The 19274-nt window shown below is 45.4% G+C and overlaps 1 protein-coding gene across 2 annotated transcripts in view; it reads right to left on the bottom strand.

Annotated features, from left to right (window-relative positions):
- PAH (phenylalanine hydroxylase) overlaps positions 1-19274 on the bottom strand; it is a 75469-nt gene that overhangs the window by 39765 nt on the left and 16430 nt on the right. For both annotated transcript variants that reach the window (XM_053257012.1, XM_053257011.1), the window contains exon 3: positions 19028-19211. In XM_053257012.1, coding sequence (XP_053112987.1) covers positions 19028-19211 — 184 coding nt within the window. The remainder of the gene's footprint in view (positions 1-19027; positions 19212-19274) is intronic.

The following is a 19274-nucleotide window of genomic DNA, read 5'->3' as shown; positions in this document are numbered from 1 at the left end:
GCCGCATTTCCCCCGCCGGCATGCTGTCATTTTGAAGCACCTCAGGGCAGCAGCGTTCCTCTCTGCCGCCCCATTTCCCCCATTGGCCGGAAGTGCCCGGAAGTCGCAATAGCGTGTGCACCCGTTGTGCGCGCGCGCCCTTCTGCCATGTGCGCGTGCACGCATGGCGGGCGTGCACGCGCTCACGACTTCCAGCCACTTCCAGCCAACGGGGGAAATGGGGTGGCAGGGAGGAGTGCTGCCACCCAGAGGGGCTTCAAAATGACAGCGCGCCGGTGGGGGAAATGCAGCGGGAGGGGTGAGTACACCCTCCCCTGCCCTTAAAGTGCTACCCCCATCGGAGTTTCGGCGCCGAAACTTCCCCCAGCGCCGAAACATTTCGGAGGCCTTCATAATGGCCTCCAAAACATTTCGGGCACAAGCCTATTGTTCAGGGCTCTTTTGAAGAGCTAGTTTTTCTTCTGATTTTTATGAGTTGTCTTGGTGTCTAAGTTTTGTTGCCCAAGTTGAGTAGTCTAATGTAATTTAGGCCACAATGTAATTTGATGGGACATGATGTCTAAGCCAGTGGTTCACAACTTTTGCCATTGCAGGGACAGGTCATCCACATGGGACTACAGGAGACAAAAGGAGGGGGGTGGGGAATACCCCTGTCAATCTATTGACATCCCCAGGAATCTTAGTTGCTTCTCTCTTTCTTGTAACCATGACCCATGGTTTTGCACTTTCTTAAATGCAGTGATGATAAATCTCAACAATTCTGAACAGTAGGCTGATTTGTTTGGGCTAAGGCTCACTCCACTTCAGTTAAATGAACATAGCACCAAGGCAGTTCATTGGTCTATCTTGCTATCTCAAATGACCTGTGGTCACTGTTCCATGGGGAGGGAGTGTTTTTATTGAAAGATTGCTTGAATCTATGAATGGGTTGTGCTGCAGTGCTAGTGCAACAGGGACAGGCTCCCACCTGCTGCAAAATTCTCAAATAACTGTGCCAAAAAAATTAAGTGTCGTTGTTGTTCATCATTCTCTTCACTCTTTCAGCTTGTTTATGATGTGGGGCTTCAGGTCCAAAACAGTGGGTTGGGTGGCAGTGCCCCAAGGATGATGCACCCAGATTCCAAATAGGGCAAAGGGCTGATTTCTTAGGAATTTTTGAGGTTTACGCATCTTTAAGATTTTTCCCCATACGGAATAATGGAGGTTTCAGCAGCCCCATAACTCCACCTGGGGGGCACTGGGATGGCCCGAAGTGAGTGGTGGTGTAGTACACAGAGGGTGCTAACCACCTCCTTGGATTGCTAACCCATTGGGGTACTGGGCTTTGTTGTTTCTGAGGTGTTGTGTTTAGATTCTCTGGTAGCAAATGAGATTTTGAATGAAAAACCATGAATCCACTCTCATATGCTACTAGAGGAGCTACTCTCAGAACACCTCTAGAACAACAAAACCCTGTACTTCATGGGTTGGCAACCCATGTGGGTGGTTGGCACCCTATGTGCACTACACCGCCACTTGCTCTGGGCTACCCCAGTGACCCTCAAGTGGAGTTATGGGACTGCAGGAACCTCCATTATACCCTACAAGGAAAATCTGAAAGACGCGTAATTTCATTAATACTTTAAAAATCAGCCCTTTGCCAAATTCTTTTGAAAAAATTGTGGTAGCTTCCTTGTACCAACTGGGCACTACCACCAACCACACGCCACTCTGGACCCCCCCCTCCCCCCTCCCCATGTGAAGCTATACTTTTCCTGAAACCTCCATCATACCCTATGGGGGAAATCTGAAAGACACGCAAACTTCAAAAATTCACCAACAATCAGAAGTTTGTCCAATTCCTTTGAAATTTTTGTGGTAGCTTCTACTCATTGGGCACTATAACCCCCACTCACTCTTTTGACCATGTGGCCCATTTTTAAATCTGAATTAATTCAGATTCAGATTTGGATTAATTCAGATACAAAACAAAACTGGGGTGATTCGGAAGGCTTAATTTCAGACAAAATACAAAATGGGGTTGATTTGGATTTGGTACAAATCAAAACAGAAAAAATACAAAACGCACAACTCTACTCTAAATACCAGTTGCAGGGGTTACCAGTTGCAGGGGAGCAACAGCAGGAGAGAGGGCATGCCCTCACCTCTTGCCTGTGGGTTTCTCAGAGGCACCTGGTGGGCCCCAGTGGGAAACAGGATGCTGGACTAGATAGGCCTTGGGCCTGATCCAGCAGGGCTGTTCTTATGAGGTGCATGGGCCAAATGTGATTCTATTATACTATTTTAATTTGAAATGCCCTCAGTGACAACAAGCATTATCATAAGATAAGTTAACAAAAAAAATATTGATTAGATAGATAGATAGATAGATAGATAGATAGATAGATAGATAGATAGACAGATAGATGAGAGAGGGGGAGAGAGGGGGAGATCAGCTATTCAGAGCTGTATTAAGAACATGGGAACATGGGAACATAGGAGCTGTATTAAGAACATGGGAATACAGGAACACATAGGAGCAAAGAAAGCTGCCCTACACTGAGTCAGACCATTGGTCCATCTATCTCAGTATTGTCTTCACAGACTGGCAGCAGCTTCTCCAAGGCTGCAGGCAGGAATCTCTCTCAATCCTGTCTTGGAGATGCCAGGAAGGGAACTTGGAACCTTCTGCTCTTCCCAGAGCGGCTCTATCCCCTGAAGGGAATATCTTACAGTGCTCACACAGATGTTGTCTCCCATTCATATGCAACCAGGGTAGACCCCGCTTAGCTAAGGGGACAAGTCACGCTTGCTACTGCAAGACCAGTTGGATTAACATTGCCCTGAATGTTAATCCAACATTTCACATGACTTAGGAGGGCCCACAACTCAGTGGCAAAAAGGCCTCTTCTTTCCATGTCACAGGTTCACTCTCCATCCTCTCTAGTTAAAGAATCTCAAGTCGCAAAACTGGGCACTTGCCTGGCACTCCTGGAGAGCTGCTGCCTGTCAGACTAGATAAAACTGAGTCAGAGGGACCAAGGGTCTAACTCAGTAAAAGGCAGTTTTGTATGAACCTGATCCATCAGTAGGACTACTAACTTATCCTATGTCTTCTACTGTTGACAGCATTGTGATAGGCATAAAATGATGGTCTCCACCTTTCCCCTGATCTTCATGCGGGAAAATAAAACTATTTAGCATGTATATCAAAACAAAAAAAGATATTTATGGTACCTTAAAGGCAAACAGGCTTATTGTGTCTTAATACAGCTGTTCATCTTCATGATCTCACAAGACTCCTTATTGGTTTTGCTGTGGCAGGGACATTTATTAATGCTGATTTCTCAAAAGCATTCATATTCTGCCCTCCAGTACAAATGATTCTAGCAAATCTTAATGGCACTTCAGCAAGTATTCCAAGTACTTTGCATGCATTATCTTAGTAATGCAAAAAGAAAAAAGAAAAAAGGTTTATCTGTTGAGCTTCCTTCTTTTATGTAACTGTTGAAGAAGCAGAGCCTCTGTCCATAAAGAGTGCTAACCCAAGCTCATACAACTAAACAAACAATTGTACCTATATGTGTTCCCCTGGAAATGTAGGGAATATACTGCAATAAATCACTAGAGGGCAGCAGCAGCAGCAAAATATTGCAGCCCTGACCATATTAAGTTCATTTAGAGCTCTCTTTCTTTCTGGAATGTCCACCTTGGAAAGGCAGTGGTGCATTCCTTGAAGCTGAAGCTGTATCTCAAAGACTCATGTAAACATCATGGATACGAGTTTGGGAACAGCATCTGATGGAGTGTGGGGACCTGACATCAGACAAAGACGCTGAAAAATGGTTTAGCGCACACTAAAGTTATTGCACGTACTCAGAGTTCCTTTGGATCTTAGCTTCAGTATGCAACTTCAGAGAATCGTTCTTGGCTAATTTTACACCAGAGAGGAAGTATGCATTTTTTAAAGAGGTTTGTTGAAAGGAGTTATATTTCACAGGAATTGCTTTGTTAGAAGCCAAAATGGTTTAGATAATGGTTTAGATAATTGGGTAAAGTGCTGGATGAGAAAGGTAGCAATCATTCAAATTGCCCAGAGTGCTTCTGTTTGAAGAAGAGTTCTGGGTAGTGTGCACATCCTCTCTTTCCTAACAGTGGCCCCTTTGCAGATGATCACTGTATACATGAAAATGCAGATGTTTACTGTATCGGAAACTGCCTTCTACCAAGTCAGTAGATGCCCAAAATGGCCCTGTGCATGTCCCACTAAAGCAAGTGGAAGATTTAAAAGAGCAAATTGGCTCTCATACAATGTTAATAAGAGCCCTGTTTAGATGTTGGGGGAAGATCAGGATTTAGCTGCTCATCTTGACTCTTCCAGGCACCTGGCCTTTGGGTGTTTCTTGGAATGTGTCCATAGTGGCTAGCACATCCATCCCCTGAAAAGTCATGTGATAGGTACCCATTTTCCTGGCATACTATGAGCATGATTCCTGCCTAGTAGGGGAGTGCACGGAACTGGCTGGTCCGGTTAGGTTCGACCCAAACCGGACTGGACCAGTTTGGTCTGGCACCCCCTTGAAACCTGCCCCCCCCCAGTTTGGTCCAGGGGGTGGTTCGCAAACATTTTAAGGTTAATTTTTTTAAACTTACCCCCTCTGGGGGTGGGGTTCTTAGATGTGGCAAGGGGGTTTGTGGAGGTTCCCCCTCCCCCTGCTAGCCTCCCTGTCTCCCCAAACCGGCCCATTCAGCTGTTCTTTGGCCTATTCGGGCCTTTCCCTTGGCACAGCGGCCATTTTGGAGGCCACCTCATCTGCACAATGGGCTTCTGCGTAGCCTGGGTCACAAGCCACTATGTGCCCATTCTGGGCAACACTTGGAGGCTAGCTGCATGAGGTAGGGATCTGTCACCACAATGGTGATCGAGCGACAGAGCACCTGCTTTGCATTGAGAACCTGCTTTGCCAGGTTCAATCCCTGGCATTTCCAGGAAAGGTTGGGAAAGACCCCTGCCAGGAAACCTGGAGAGCTGCGGCTAGTCACAGTAGACAGTACTGAGCTAGATGGACCAGTGTCTGACTTTTAAAAATGAAATATCTTTCAGACACAATCTATAATATTTAAGGGCTTTGTAAAAAAATATGGCTTTATAGTACAAGGTGTTCTTTTGCCAGTGGGTATATATAATATCAACTTGAAAATTTGCTCATGGTTAAAGACATCGAAAAAGCAGCCACATGTCTGAATCCATTACCCTTGGAATTGCCCCTTGGGAGCTTCTGAAGGCATCTAGAGGGCTTCTATTGGAAACAGAGAAGTGATCCTCATGGTTGCTCCAGGAGGCTACCCCCTTCTATGGGGAGGAAGCCTGAAAGTGCTTACCTCTCCGCAGACGATCGCTGTCTCCTTCCTTCAATCTGGCCACCCACACAATTACTGGCTGTGTCACAGAGCCAGTTGGGGGGGTGGTACGGGGGGCCACCTGGCCCCTGGAAGTCCCAGAATGCCCCACATGAGTGCAGCATCCCAATGCCAGTAGGCTTGTTGGAGCCTCCTGGTGGGGGGTTCCTCATTAGTTGCCTCGGCATGGAGCCGCACCGTGGTTACTCATGATCAGGGAAATCAGGTTAGTGGTGCGCTAGCTCTGCTAACCTCATTTTAGGAGAGGGGGAATTAGGCGAGGTAGCAGCCAGGAGCCATGTAGCTCCTGGTGGTGCACACGGCCATGGAAAACCAGGCTGGCCTCCTCTAGCCCAGTTTCCCACAGTCGTGAGACTAGGCTCAGAATGTTAGGCTAAATGGACTTTGTTAAGATCCTGCAAGGCAATTTGTATGAAGGCCACATCCAGTGGTGATGCCATTGTGAGGAAACACCAGCAGCATTCCAAAATCATCCTTACAAATGTAAAACCTAACCATCCTGTCACTGAAACAGGGAGAGGTTTGGCCCTTCAGCATGCTCTCTTCTTCCCCACTTAGCCAGACATGCTGTCTCTTCCTGCTGCCGTTAATGAATGGCCAGAGCAAGCTGTCGCAACACTGACCCTCTGTGAAGCTCTGCAGAGCTAATGTGGGCTGATCAGTAATAAATATTGATTTGTCTGCAGGGAGGAACAGCAGCATTTTATGGGCTTGCGGTGGACACCCAAGTGGTGACCAGTTTAACGTGGGGTCAGAAGCTTAACAGGATGCTAATGAGCTATTTATATGAGGGGCCACAAAACTGAAGAGCTGGCTGTAGAGGTTCTGCAGGACTCTTACATTCTGCCCATCTGGGGTGGGGGTGAGGGGGGTCAAATACGGGGCTGTTAAATTTATTGTCATTTCTAGGCACAGGTTTGAGCCTTTTTAAACAATCGCCAACTGCTCTGGTCAGCCCCAGGGTCCAGCAAACAAGGCCTCCACAGACCCTCAGCCTCCAGGGTGTCTTGAAACAGCAATACAATGTCTGTATTTCCCCTCCGATCCTGCTGAAAAAGAATCATATTTAATTATTTTATCCTAGGCTCCAAGGAGTCTAATGCTAAATTTCCTGCCCAAATGGAAAAGGCTGAAGAGAGAGCAACACTGTGTTTTCACAACAAAACTATTTTTAAAAGTGTGTGTGTGTGTGTGTGTGTGTGTGTGTGTGTGTGTGTGTGTGTTGGTGGGAGTGGGGGTGCCCTGCATGCAGCTTGATGGTTGACTTTGCAGTGACAACGTAAGCAAGGCCAATTTAGGGCTGAGCTAAAATGTCTCCCACCTACCGCACTGCATGCCTCTTCTACTGGCAGTAAAATTGGGAGGACTATTTTGACCATGATTTTTGTTTGGGACAAAACAGAGTGGCTGACAGGCTGGCAGAGGTGTATACTTCTTTCAGCAGCTGCTACCTGGCAGCCATCATTTTCTCCACTATCCCTCTTCATTTCCTTAGAATTCCCCTGATGATACATGACATAGAGCCCTTTCACACAAGCAGTGAAAAGAGCTTACCTCCTCTTACCTCCCTAAAGAGCTTACCTCCCTGCAGATGATCGAGGGTGCCCTCTTCAGCGGTCCAATCGCCCGCCTAGATGACTACCAGCTGCTACTGGTAGCTCAGGGGGTGGAGGTGGGATGCATCGCCCTGCCCCCCAGAACTCCAATAATGCAGTGTATGAGTGTGTGTTGCATTATGGGGGTCTCCCTCCCCTTCCTGAAGCTGCCCAGGATTTCTGCAGTCTGCTTGCAGCCACGGCTAGCAGACGATGACAGAAACGGGGTTAGGCGAGACCTGGCTCTCCTAACCTCATTTTGGAGGGTGGCTGCTTAGATAGGTTTGCCACCGAGGTGCTGCTGGAATTCAGCTTGATCCCAGCGATGCACATGCGCAGACAAAACCAGGCCGGGCTTCCTTAACCTGGTTTTGCCTGCGTGTGTGAAGAGCCTCATGGTGTCACGCTCAGGGAACATCCTGAGGTGGTGGTGAGGAAGTGGCTACTAGGAAGAGCATCATGGCTGCGAAACTGTCAGCAGAGTAAAATGGTCAGTGGGGGAAAGGATAGTTGCTTCCCGTCTTTTACCAAACCCCTCCAATTCTACCTGATGGTCTCAATGAGGAATGTTTGGCTCAGCCCTTACCATACACAGAAGTTGCCGGTGGCTTTGCCAGTGAATCTTTCTTTGTGTCCTTTTCCTACTCTACAGGATTCCTTGTGATTTCTTAAATTATAATGGATTGAAGAAAGAAAGAAAAAGTGAGCAAGCAAGAGGAGAAAGATTACACTTGATGCTAGGCATGCTTACTTAGAAGTAAGTGGGGAAGAACTGCAGTATCACAGAGCACGTGCTTTGCATGCAGAAGGTTCAGCCCCTGGCATCTCTAGGAAAATACCCGTCTAAAAGCCAGGAGAGACACTCTCAGTTGGTACAGACAATACGTTGAGCTAGATGGACCAATGGACTGACACCGTGAGGCTGTTCACAAAGTGCAGTCAAGAGCGGGTGAAGGCAGCCAAGCCTGCTTTGGGCTGCATGTGTGTACTGCCAGGAAACAAGTGGCTCTTGGCAGCAGTGGCAAACCCGCTTAGGGAGCCCACCATTTAGCCAGAGGGAGGGGTGCGAGAGCACCTTTAACTCAGGCTAAGTGCTCGTGTATTGGCACTAATTCTTGGGGTCTCTGGCACAGAAGCTGTTAGTGATTTGTTTTCTGGTACAGAGAATTGTCTATCACTTTCACCAGCCTCCTCTGTGAGGTCAAAACTGGAGGAAAGAACACATTCCTCTGCAGTTCCCCTCCTGAGGTCAGACTCCCTTCCGTCTTTTCTCATAGCATGCAAGCTTGAAAGTCTTGAACTGTCCCATTTCTTTCCATCATACAATATGACAGAATCTCATCAGATGTTGATTATTTGTTTTGGTACAGATTATCAGGAACAACCCTTTCTCACTTCATAAGGCAGCCATGTTTGAACAAAGTCCCCCATCTGAAATGGTAACTGTTTCACACTCCATTTCTCATCCACATACATTTTTGTTGCTTCGCCCTTACCCAGTCACAAATCTCTGCATCCTCAGGGTGAGATGGCACAGAAAGCCCTATCAGTTGTTGCTATTGGATGTTTGGTGGTAACTTTGTGTCCTCTCAGCAGTTCAAAAGGTGTTTTTTTCTGTAGCAGAATGAGGAGTTATTTGAGAAGGAAATAAAGTGTCATGGATTGCCTCCTTCCAGGGCTGTTGCTGCATAGTAGCCAGTTGTAAACTTTCTTTCACTAATCTGTTCATTCTTTCCACTAAGCCATTCACTTGAGGATGGTACAGTGGTCCCTCTACTTACGAAATTAATCCGTTCCGAATGCACATTTGTAAGTCGAAAAATTCGTAAGTCGAAAAGCGGTTTCCCATAGGAATGCATTGGGAACGGATTAATGCGTTCCGGAGCCTAGAAAAAAGACCCATACCCCCAGTAAGGCTTGCAAACTGCACAGGAACATTTCTTTTCAAGAATAAACAGGCAGTAAACAGGCAGGCAAGTCAAGGAAACCGCATGTAAAATTTGTAAGTCGAGGAAACCCCATCTAAAAATTTGTAAGTCGAAAAAACCGCATCTAAAACTGGATCTAAAACTGCTGTTTGTAACTCGAAAAATACTTATGTCGAGTAGTTCGTAAGTCGAGGGACCACTGTACAAGGAAACAATCTTGTGTGTTATCCTATAGTTAAGCAAATATTGCTACATTTCAAATGGGGTAAACTGTGTTCCATTGTCAGTCACTCGTTCTTTAGGAAGACCTTCTCTCGCAAAAACTGCAGTAATGAAAAACTCTTGCAAAAACTGCAGTCAAGATCACCTTGTTTGTAGTAATATTGTCAGCAAATGGAATTTCTGGCCATCTGGAATAGTAATCCATCATCACTATAACAAATCTTTGTATCAAAAGGCCCCATTATATCCAGAGTTTTCCCCAGGGACCATTGGGATATTCTACTGGAATCAAGGGGGTGGTAAAAGTCTTGCAGTTTGTTACATGCAGCACAAGCCATACAGTGCCTGATTACATCTTCAATGTGTTTGTCCATACCTGGCCACCAAAAACTTCCTCTGATTCACCTTTTAGTCAAGTTCATGTCCAGGTGACCTTCGTGGGCAATTTTGATCACTTTTGCTTGCAAGGCGGTTGGCATCACCAAACAATCAGTCCTCAGTACCAACTCACTGAGAAGGGGCAGCTCATTCACTATGTGCATGTATGGTTGAAGATGTTCAGGTGCCCTGTTTTTGCATAGCCATCCATTAGTTATGAAATTTTAAGTTCAGTAAGCATTTGATAAGCACTGAGGGCTGCTTTCCACTCAGAAGACATGATCACTCCTTCATCCTCTTCTTCTGTGATCTCCTCTTGGCCTGGAAGTGGAAGTTGAGATAAACAATCTGCATTTGTATGCCGGATACCTGGTAGATATTCCATCTGGAAATCAAAGTCCATAAGCCTAGTGATCCATTTGGTTATTCTTGGGGTCACTCAACTTGCTCTCCAAGTAATAAATAAAGCAGATAGAGAGTTATGGTCCAACCGTAAACTGAATTTTCTGCCCCACAAGTCCTGAAGTGCCTCACTGCCCAGAAACGTGCTTGAGCTTCTTTTTCAATGACAGAATATATCTTCTATGATGCAGTCAGCACTCTGGAAGCAAAAGCAACTGTAACTTCCTTGTCCCCTTTTGCTGGGTCAAGACAGCACCCAAACCATATTCAGTAGCATCAGTGTTTACAATAGTGTGCCTGCTGGGGTTTAAAAAAAGTGAGAGCAGGGCTTTCAGCAATGGCCAGTCTGATAGTCTGAAAACAAGCCTTGAAGGATGCATCCCAGTTAAATGCGACATTCTTTTTTAAAAGGAGAATTACAGACAAAACCCCTGTCACTAACAGCCTTCTGAAATAAGTAAGTTTTGACTGCATGTTTAAAAGCAGCAGAATTGGGGATCTGAGAGCGAGTGAGCGGAGGCATTTTGTTTTTTCTTTTTGTTATGGCGTGGTGTCCGGATTTTGGAGCATTCCAAATTTTGGATTTCGGATGTCTGGATAAGGGATACTCAGCCTGTTTCATAATAGCCACAGATCTTGGTGCTCCTGAGAATAATCAAGTTTATCTGAAACACAAGTGTGGGAGGCAGCTATCCTCACCAGTCCTCCCTGCTGTGTGATTGAGGAAAGCACGCCACAAACAAATGTAAGCCACTGCATGATGGTCCCTCAAGTGATGTTTAGTTACAATAGCAAGACTGCCCATCCATCACCATTAATTTGTCTTCTTTATGGCTTTCTGATCTATACATTTATATCACCATATGCTCATCCCCTAGCCCTCTCCTTTTCTTTCTCTACCCAACCATTACTCCACACAGCCGAGAGAGAGAGAGAGAGAGAGAGAGAGAGAGAGAGAGAGAGAGAGAGAGAGAGAGAGAGATTTTGGAACTGGAAAAGGTGCAGAAAAGGGCAACCAAGATGATCAGGTGCCTAAAGCACCTTCCTTATGAGGCAAGACTACAACACATGAGGCTTTTTAGTTTAGAAAAAAGACGACTGTGGGGAGACATGATAGAGGTCTATAAAACCATGCATGGTGTGGAGAAAGTGGATAGAGAGACATTCTTCTCCCTCTCCCATAACACTAGAACCAGGGGTCATCCCATGAAATTGATTGCCGGGAAATCTAGGACCAGCAAATGGAAGTACTTTTTCACACAATGCATAATCCACTTGTGGAATTCTCTGCCACAGGATGTGGTGACAGCCAACAACCTGGATGGCTTTAAGAAGGGATTGAAGAACTCCATGGAGGAGAGGTCTATCAACGGCTACTAATCCGAGGGCTGTGGACCACCTCCAACCTCAAAGGCAGGATGCCTCTGAGTCAGGGGCGTAGCAAGGTTGGAGTGGGCCCAGAGACAAGATTTTAAAATGGGGCCCCCTTCACTGAAGCTCAGCTCATGAAGTAAAGAAATCTTAAATGAGACTGAATAGTGGTAACAAAAAGCATAGTAGGTTTTGTAAATTGTGAACAATGCATGTCATTTAATGGTACTAGAGAAAGATATGCTGTTCTGCTAGCTCCAGGTCTTAACACTCACATCAGTTTTGGAGGATGAATACAACTGAAGGAAGCCCGGGTGTGTGTGTGGCTGGGGGAGTCAGTCATGTGACTTGCCTCTGGGGGCCCCCCAAGGCAGTGGGCCCCCAGACAACTGTCTCCCCTTGCCCTATTATAGTTATGCCCCTGCTCTGAGTACCAGTTGCAGGGGAGTAACAGCAGGAGAGAGGGCATGCCCTCAACTCCTGCCTGTGGCTTCCAGTGGCATCTGGTGGGCCACTGTGCGAAACAGAATGCTGGACTAGATGGGCCTTGGGCCTGATCCAGCAGGGCTGTTCTTATGTTCTTAGTTTTCTATGTCAAAATTGCCTGTGAAGTGCTCAGGTGAGCCTTTCCACACCTGAAGAGAGATGATAAAATAATGCCATCCTCTGGACTGGAGGTTACTAACTGAGCAAAGAGGAACCTTTCAAAGTGGTGACTCTCTTTTATTTAGCAGTGGGTGCGCAACTGTTCCTATTCAGCCTTGCCTTGCATCCCTCTAGATAGCTCTTGCTGGTGTCTTCTAGGGATGTGCATGGAACATCCCTGCCATTTCAAAGGTGGGCTGGGATAGCTTTAAGGACTGGGGAAGGTGCTCTTACCCCACAGCTCCGTTGTGTTTTCCCCACTGGCGCTGTGTGCAAAATTGGTCCCGTGGGGCGGTAGCATACCTCCTTGCCGCCCTGGTGTGTCATGGACTGGAAGTGGCTGAAAGTGCCCAGCGCACATGCTCTCTGAACTTTCAAACCAGTTCGGAGGTCCGTAAAAGGGCCTCGGAACCGGTTCTGTGCACATCCCTAGCGTCTTCCTTATCAGACGGTGAATGCCTTTGGGATAAGGAACGATCTTCTCATTCCTTTTGCTACAACAACCATAGGAAGCTGTCTTATGCTGTGTCCATCTAGCTGGTCCGTCTAGCTCTGTATTTTCTATAATGACTGGCAGTGGCTCTCCAGTGTTTCAGTCAAGAGTGTCTCCCAGCCCTGGAAATGCCAGGGATTGAACCTGGGACCTTCTGCATCCAAAATGGGTGCTCCACTCACTGAGCTACAGTCCCATTTGACCGTACAGTCCCCCTTTAAGAACCTTTTGATATTTTTGTAAATGCATATGATTAACAAATTACTTGTTTTATATTTATTTAGAAAAATGCAGCTTTACAGGAGCTTTCCTTGAGCTGCACAAGAGAAGCAAGGGGAAAAGTTCTCTGCTGGATCAGGCCCAAGGCCTATCTAGTCCAGCATCCTGTTTCACACAGTGACCCATCAGATGCCTCTGGAGAGCCCACAGGCAAGAGCTCCCCTGGAAGGGGGGTGCTATTTTTAATTATTGTATTTATATCCTGCCTTCTTTCCATCACAGGGTGGTGTGCTTGGAATTCCCGGGCAGACAGCCATCCAGGCCCTGATCAGTTCTAGGCATGCTCAGCTTCTTCAGCAAGGTGGCTGCATTATGTGCCCTACGACTATTATTTCTTGTTTACACAGTCAGACAGGTGTTATTGACTGGTTTGTTTTATCCAAACATCGAGTCCTTCCCAAGGACCTGGGATGCCAGAATTTTATTGTCAATTGTTATAGATATCGTCGCAGAATATAGGCTGTTCCCAGTAAAGATGCTTTTTGTAAATGGCTGATGGTGATTTCTGTGGCCCCGATGGTGTTGATGTGTTCTTCAAGGTCTTTTGGAACTGCACCCAGGGCCCCAATTACCACTGGGATTATTCTGGTCTTTTTCTGCCACAGCCTTTCAATTTCAATTTGTAGATCTTTGTATTTTGTGATTTTTTTTCTATTTCTTTTTCTTCTATTCTGCTACCCCCTGGTATTGCTATGTCGATTATTTTGACTTGTTTTTCTTTCTTCTCGACTACAGTTATATCACATGTATTGTGTGGCAGATGTTTGTCTGTTTGTAGTCGGAAGTCCCATAATATTTTTACATCTTCATTTTCTTCAACTTTTTCAATGTTATGGTCCCACCAATTTTTGGCTACAGGTAGCTTGTATTTTTTTCCAGATATTCCAGTTTATCATCCCTGCTACCCTGTCATGCCTTTGTTTGTAGTCAGTCTGTGCGATCTTTTTACAACAGCTGATTAGGTGATCCACTGTTTAATCTGCTTCTTTACAAAGGCGGCACTTGCTGTTTGTTGTGGATTTTTTGACTTTGGCTCTTATTGCATTTGTCCTTAGTGCCTGTTCTTGCGCAGCCAGTATTAAACCCTCTGTTTCTTTCTTCAAGTAACCATTCTTAAGCCATTGCCAGGTCTTGATGATGTCTGATTTTCCACTTATATTGTGCAAATATTGACCATGCAGGGGCTTATTTCTCCATTTTTCTCCTCGGTTCTTGACTTGTTCTTTCTTGTAGGCCTGTTTTCTTTCATTGGTGTTGAATAGTTTCGCGTTATTGAGCATTTGAAGTGCATCTTCTTCACTGTCCTTGATATATTCTTCAAGGCCTCTTTTCTCCTCCTCTACTGTTTGATGGACTTGCAGCATTCCTCTTCCACCTGAGCTGCGAGGGAGGTATAGCCTATCGACATCACTGCGGGGGTACAGAGCATGATTGATGGTCATGATTTTCCTGGTCTTACGATCCAGCGTCTCTAGCTCTGCCTGGGTCCAGTCTATTATTCCTGCAGTGTATCTGATAACAGGTATAGCCCAGGTGTTTATGGCTTGTATGGTGTTCCCGCCATTGAGTTTGGACTTGAGGATTTTTCTAACTCTCCTGATATATTCGCTTCCAATTTTTCTTTTAACTTCAGTGTGTGCAATGTTATCAGCCTGGAGAATGCCCAAGTATTTGTAATGTTCTTTCTCTTCCAGGTTCTTGATGTTGCTTCCATTGGGCAGTTCTATTCCTTCTGTTTTTGCTATTTCCCCCCTGTTCTTTATTAATGCAGCACACTTGTCTAGTCCAAACTCCATTGCTGTATTGCTACTGAATATACGGACAGTGTTGAGCAGTGATTCAATTTCTGACTGGGACTTTCCATACAACTTCAGATCATCCATGTACAGCAGATGGTTGATTTGACTTGATGTTTTAGATGTTTGGTATCCAAGGCCTGTTTTGTTGACTATTTGTGAAAGTGGGGTCATGGCGATTACAAACAACAGAGGGGATAGTGAGTCCCCTTGGAAAATGCCTCTTCTAATGCTAACCTGTCCAAGTGTCTCGCCACTGATTGTTAACTGTGTACTCCACATGCTCATGGCTTTTTTTATAAATATCTGAATGTTTTTGCTGACACCAGTTGTTTCTAAACATTTTAGTATCCATGTGTGAGGCAATGAATCGAAGGCTTTCTTGTAGTCAATCCATGCAACACTTAGATTTGTTTTTCTTCTCTTGCAGTTTTCTAAAATCATTTTGTCAATCAACATGGTTGGCAGGCAGGTGATCGGTCTATAATTACTTGGAACTGCACCTTTTGCTGGGTCTTTCATGATGAGATGAGTTGTCCCAGTTGTTAGCCATTGTTCAATATCACCTCCTCCTTATTATTATTATTATTACATTTCTATCCCACACTTCCTCCAAGGAACCCAGAGCGGTGTACTACATACTTGAGTTTCTCTTTCCCAACAACCCTGTGAAGTAGGTTAGGCTAAGAGAGAAGTGACTGGACCAGAGTCACCCTGCAAGTCTCATGGCTGAATGGGGATTTGAACTCAGGTCTCCCCAGTCCTAGTCCAGCACTCTAACCACTACACCGCACTGGCTCTCATGGTGACTATGCCCTGGGTCCTTGGCAAATGGTGAATAGAGATGAAGGCTAGGGACAGGAATTTGGCATCTTTTCTGGAATATACTACCCAAACCACTTCTTCATTCCATTTTATCTTAACATTAGACCTGCTTGTGGTAGGGTTACAGCATGCAGAATGGCTGTGCAGATCAGTTCCTCATCTCCCAGCCCTAACCACATGTATTTGAGAAGAAGAACCACTGATCTGAATGGCCCTTACTTCCAAGTAAACAAGCCCGCGACAGCAGCTTCATGCTGGAAAGTGGCCAAGGAGTGGGGCTTTCCCCTGCCTGCAAAATTACAATGTAAAGATAAACTTCCACACCCAAAAAGTAATTAACTCTTCCCCTTTAGGCACTCACGATACCCTGCCATGGCATAACTCTTTGTCTGTCTTGTCCCTTTCCTGAATGGAAGGGTTTGCCTGATTCTTCCAAATATTTCCCTGTTCCCCGCCCCCCTGCACCCCCTGCAATACAATGTCATGGATAGGACACAAAGGAGAAGGTAAGGAGATTATCAGGATTTATTTCTGGAAGATATTAATGCCCTTTCATGTTGCTCCCAGGAAGGAAGAAGAGGCACCAGAGCTCAAGCTTTTAAAGCCAACCTTAACTGAAATCCTATTAGAACCACATCTGCTGTGTGAAGAGCCATGAGGGTATTCATAAGAAAAGGATGTGCGTACATATGACTGTGAAGCAGAGAAGAGTATATGCTTATTTTGGGTTTATGGAACACTGCACTGTAGGTAGTCAGTTACCCCCCCCCTCCCAGATGGCTGTTCTTCTACCCCTTTGTATGTCTACATATTTGTTCTATATTAGAAATGGCACATTTATTAATTTGCCACCTTTATTTTCTGAAAATGAATGGCTAACCTGATGAACTCATGCCTTGACTGTGGGCTTCCCAATGGCCTCTGACTGGCCACTGCTGAGGACAGGAGGCTGGGTGAGCTGGACCTTTGTTCTGATCCAGCAGGGGTCTTATGTTATGTATTTGCAGACCCCTGGCATAGATTTTGTTGACGTAAACACATTCAAGCAAGTGGGAGAAACACTTTCCAAAGTATTTGACTTGCCATCTAGAGAGGGTTGTCTCCGGTTGCCGTCAACTCGTTTGGCGGTTACTCGAGAACAGGCCTTCTCCATTGCTGCCCCTGGACTTTGGAATGCGCTCCCTGTTGAAATAAGAGTCTCCCCATCTCTGGCCATTTTTAAAAAGGCACTGAAGACATATTTATTCACTCAGGCTTTTAATTAGGTTTAGAGTTTTAATGTTTTAATGTTGGGTTTTTAAAATGATTTTAAGGTTAATTATTTTAATGTGTAAATGATTCTAGTTGTCTAACTGATTTAATGTTCAAATGTTTTTAACTGTAAATCGCCCAGAGACACAGGTTGTGGGAGGTATAAAAATATGCTAAATAAATAAATAAATGACTGGTACATCACAGACCTCTACTTCAGTTACCTCTCAAACCGATCAAGCCATCCCACAATTTCCGGGTCCCCATGGCAATCAGAGCTAGACCCCCCAGGAGCAGTGCAGGTGGCACAGATGGTTGCACCTAAACAGCGACCATAGCACTAAACCTATATGCCAGTTGATAAGCTCTTCTGTGAGCTATTTCCCTCCTTTTCATTTAGTAGGACCACTGTGGCAAAGAGTAACCTTCTTTGATCTAACCTTCTGTGATCCGTCCCTCATTGCTCCATAAATCTTCCTCCCACCTAGTTTGGGCAGGTTACATGGCTATGTGCCATGCTGGTGACACACCCTCCATGGGATGGACGTCACCAGCATGGTTCCATACAACCTGCCCGTTTGCTGTAGGCAAAATTATCTGGAGTGATATGAGAGACTCAGAGGAATCACAGAGGCTGAAGGTCACAAGTAAATTGGACCAGAAAATGTAAAAGAGCAGAACCAACGTTCAGCATGACTATTCTATTATTCTATTGTGCATTTCAATGCACAATGCTTGACTCAGGGACAGCAATAAATTGTGCAATGTTGAAAACTTTGGTGCAAGTTAAAAGTTCTATCTTACTGCCTGTACAGACACTTTCATGGGCTTCTGCACTCCTTCCTATTGGGATTTTATTCTCTGGTCACACTCTGATCAGAGACCTCACACCATTTTTGTAGTACCACATGCTGGCCAGCACTTGTGTTCTGAGAAGAACCAGCAGTCAGTCCAAAATTAGTATTCAAAAGGGAATGGATTCTTCTCTGACCATCAGAGGGTGCTGACCATCAGGAAGTGCTGTGAAAATCGCACAAAGTATCTGAGCCGTGCGTGATCAGAGAATAAGATCCCAATAGGAAGGAACATTCAAGTCTAGGGGATGGGAACATCTGTACAGCCAGTAAGACAGCATTTTGAACTTGCACAATTTTTTGGTGTCTGGAAGGACCCTCACTTTTCCTCACAACATCCTGTAAGGTCAGCTAGATTGTGAGGTAATGACTTGCCCAATGCTAGCCAGGAAACAATCATAACAATTTAGCAGAGATAAGATCCTGACTCTCCAATATCAATATCTAATGTTCTATGTGTTAAACCATGTTCCTCCATTTTGAGGAAAGAGTACATTTAAAGAAAAAGAAATAATATTAAATAGCTCAATTAGGCTGAGAGAGCTTTATCTATATAAAGCTGCTTGGGCCTCAATGACTGACTGACGTGAAACTCCCAGACCAAACCACAAATGATGGAAACATGCCATTTCTGTAGGTAGGTTCCAGACCTCGTCTAGACCACAAAAACAACCCAGACCCCCAGAATAATGCATTACTGTCCCAGAAAATGTGGAAACACTCTCCCACTGGAGAGTGAGGGGAATGAGATCTAATAGAGCTAGAAAAACCTAGAGTCACAGAGAGATAAGATGTTCAAAGTCTTTCAAATTGCAAGCCCTCACTGACTCAATGAGGCTATTCACACGATGGCACGAAATTGGGCTAGCGGAGGCTAGCACGATTTCGTCCCATCATGTGAACCACCAGGCTCAGCTGCGAGTGCGGTGGCTCCTAAGCGGGTAACCTGCCTAACTACCCCGTCCTTAAACCAGGTTTGCGGAGCGAGCACTCCTCAAACCTGGTTTTAAAAATCGTGAGTAGCCACGGCTACTCACAAGGAGACCCCAGCAGGAGGCTGAAAAGCAGCCTCCCAGCTTGGAGGTCTCCCTAGTATGTCCTGCGCACTCACGCAGCCCCCAAACTCCACAGCCCCTGCCGGCTCCGTCACGGAGCCGACAATCGTGTTGGCAGCCGATCCAGCTGCCCAGGGCTCCCACCCTGATTGTCTGTGGGGAGAGCGGGCTTAGCCATCTCTCCCTGCTGAGCTTCCCAAACCGGGTCTCACTGATCGTGAGACCCGGCTCACTGACTGACATGAAACTCCCAGACCAAACCTTGAAAGACAGAAACATGCTGTTTTCACAGGAAGGTTCCAGACCTCGCTCAGACTACAAAAAAAAATCCCAAATCCCCCCCAAAATCCATTAATGTTCTGGAAAATGTAGGAACACTCTCTCATTGGAAAGCATGGGGAATGATACCTCATAGAGCTAGGAACTGTCTTGAGTCACAGAGTTCATGGGCTTGCAAACTCCAAGCCCTTTTACTGGTATGCATGTGTGTATAATTTTACAATTGATATTATTCTGAACAATATTTTTTTTACCAGCATCTTTCTTCTTTTCACGTGAAAGCTCATGAACATTTGCTCCAATGTCATCTCTCAAAGTCCTGATGATTTCTTGAAGAGCAGGAATATTCTTGCTATCCAAGTTTATGAAAAACTCATATTCATCTTTGTTCAGCCGGGAAGGTCTGGACTCAATGTGAATCAAGTTGATCCCTTTTTCCTAAAAGAAAGAGGTAAATATTAACATGGTGAATATGACATTAACAAGTGGGTGGAATACAGG

Source organism: Hemicordylus capensis, chromosome 5, assembly GCF_027244095.1.
Source record: "Hemicordylus capensis ecotype Gifberg chromosome 5, rHemCap1.1.pri, whole genome shotgun sequence".
In the NCBI taxonomy this organism is placed as follows: domain Eukaryota; kingdom Metazoa; phylum Chordata; class Lepidosauria; order Squamata; family Cordylidae; genus Hemicordylus; species Hemicordylus capensis.
Note: the sequence above shows the minus strand (reverse complement) of the source record. Positions and strands in the feature narration are given on the sequence as shown.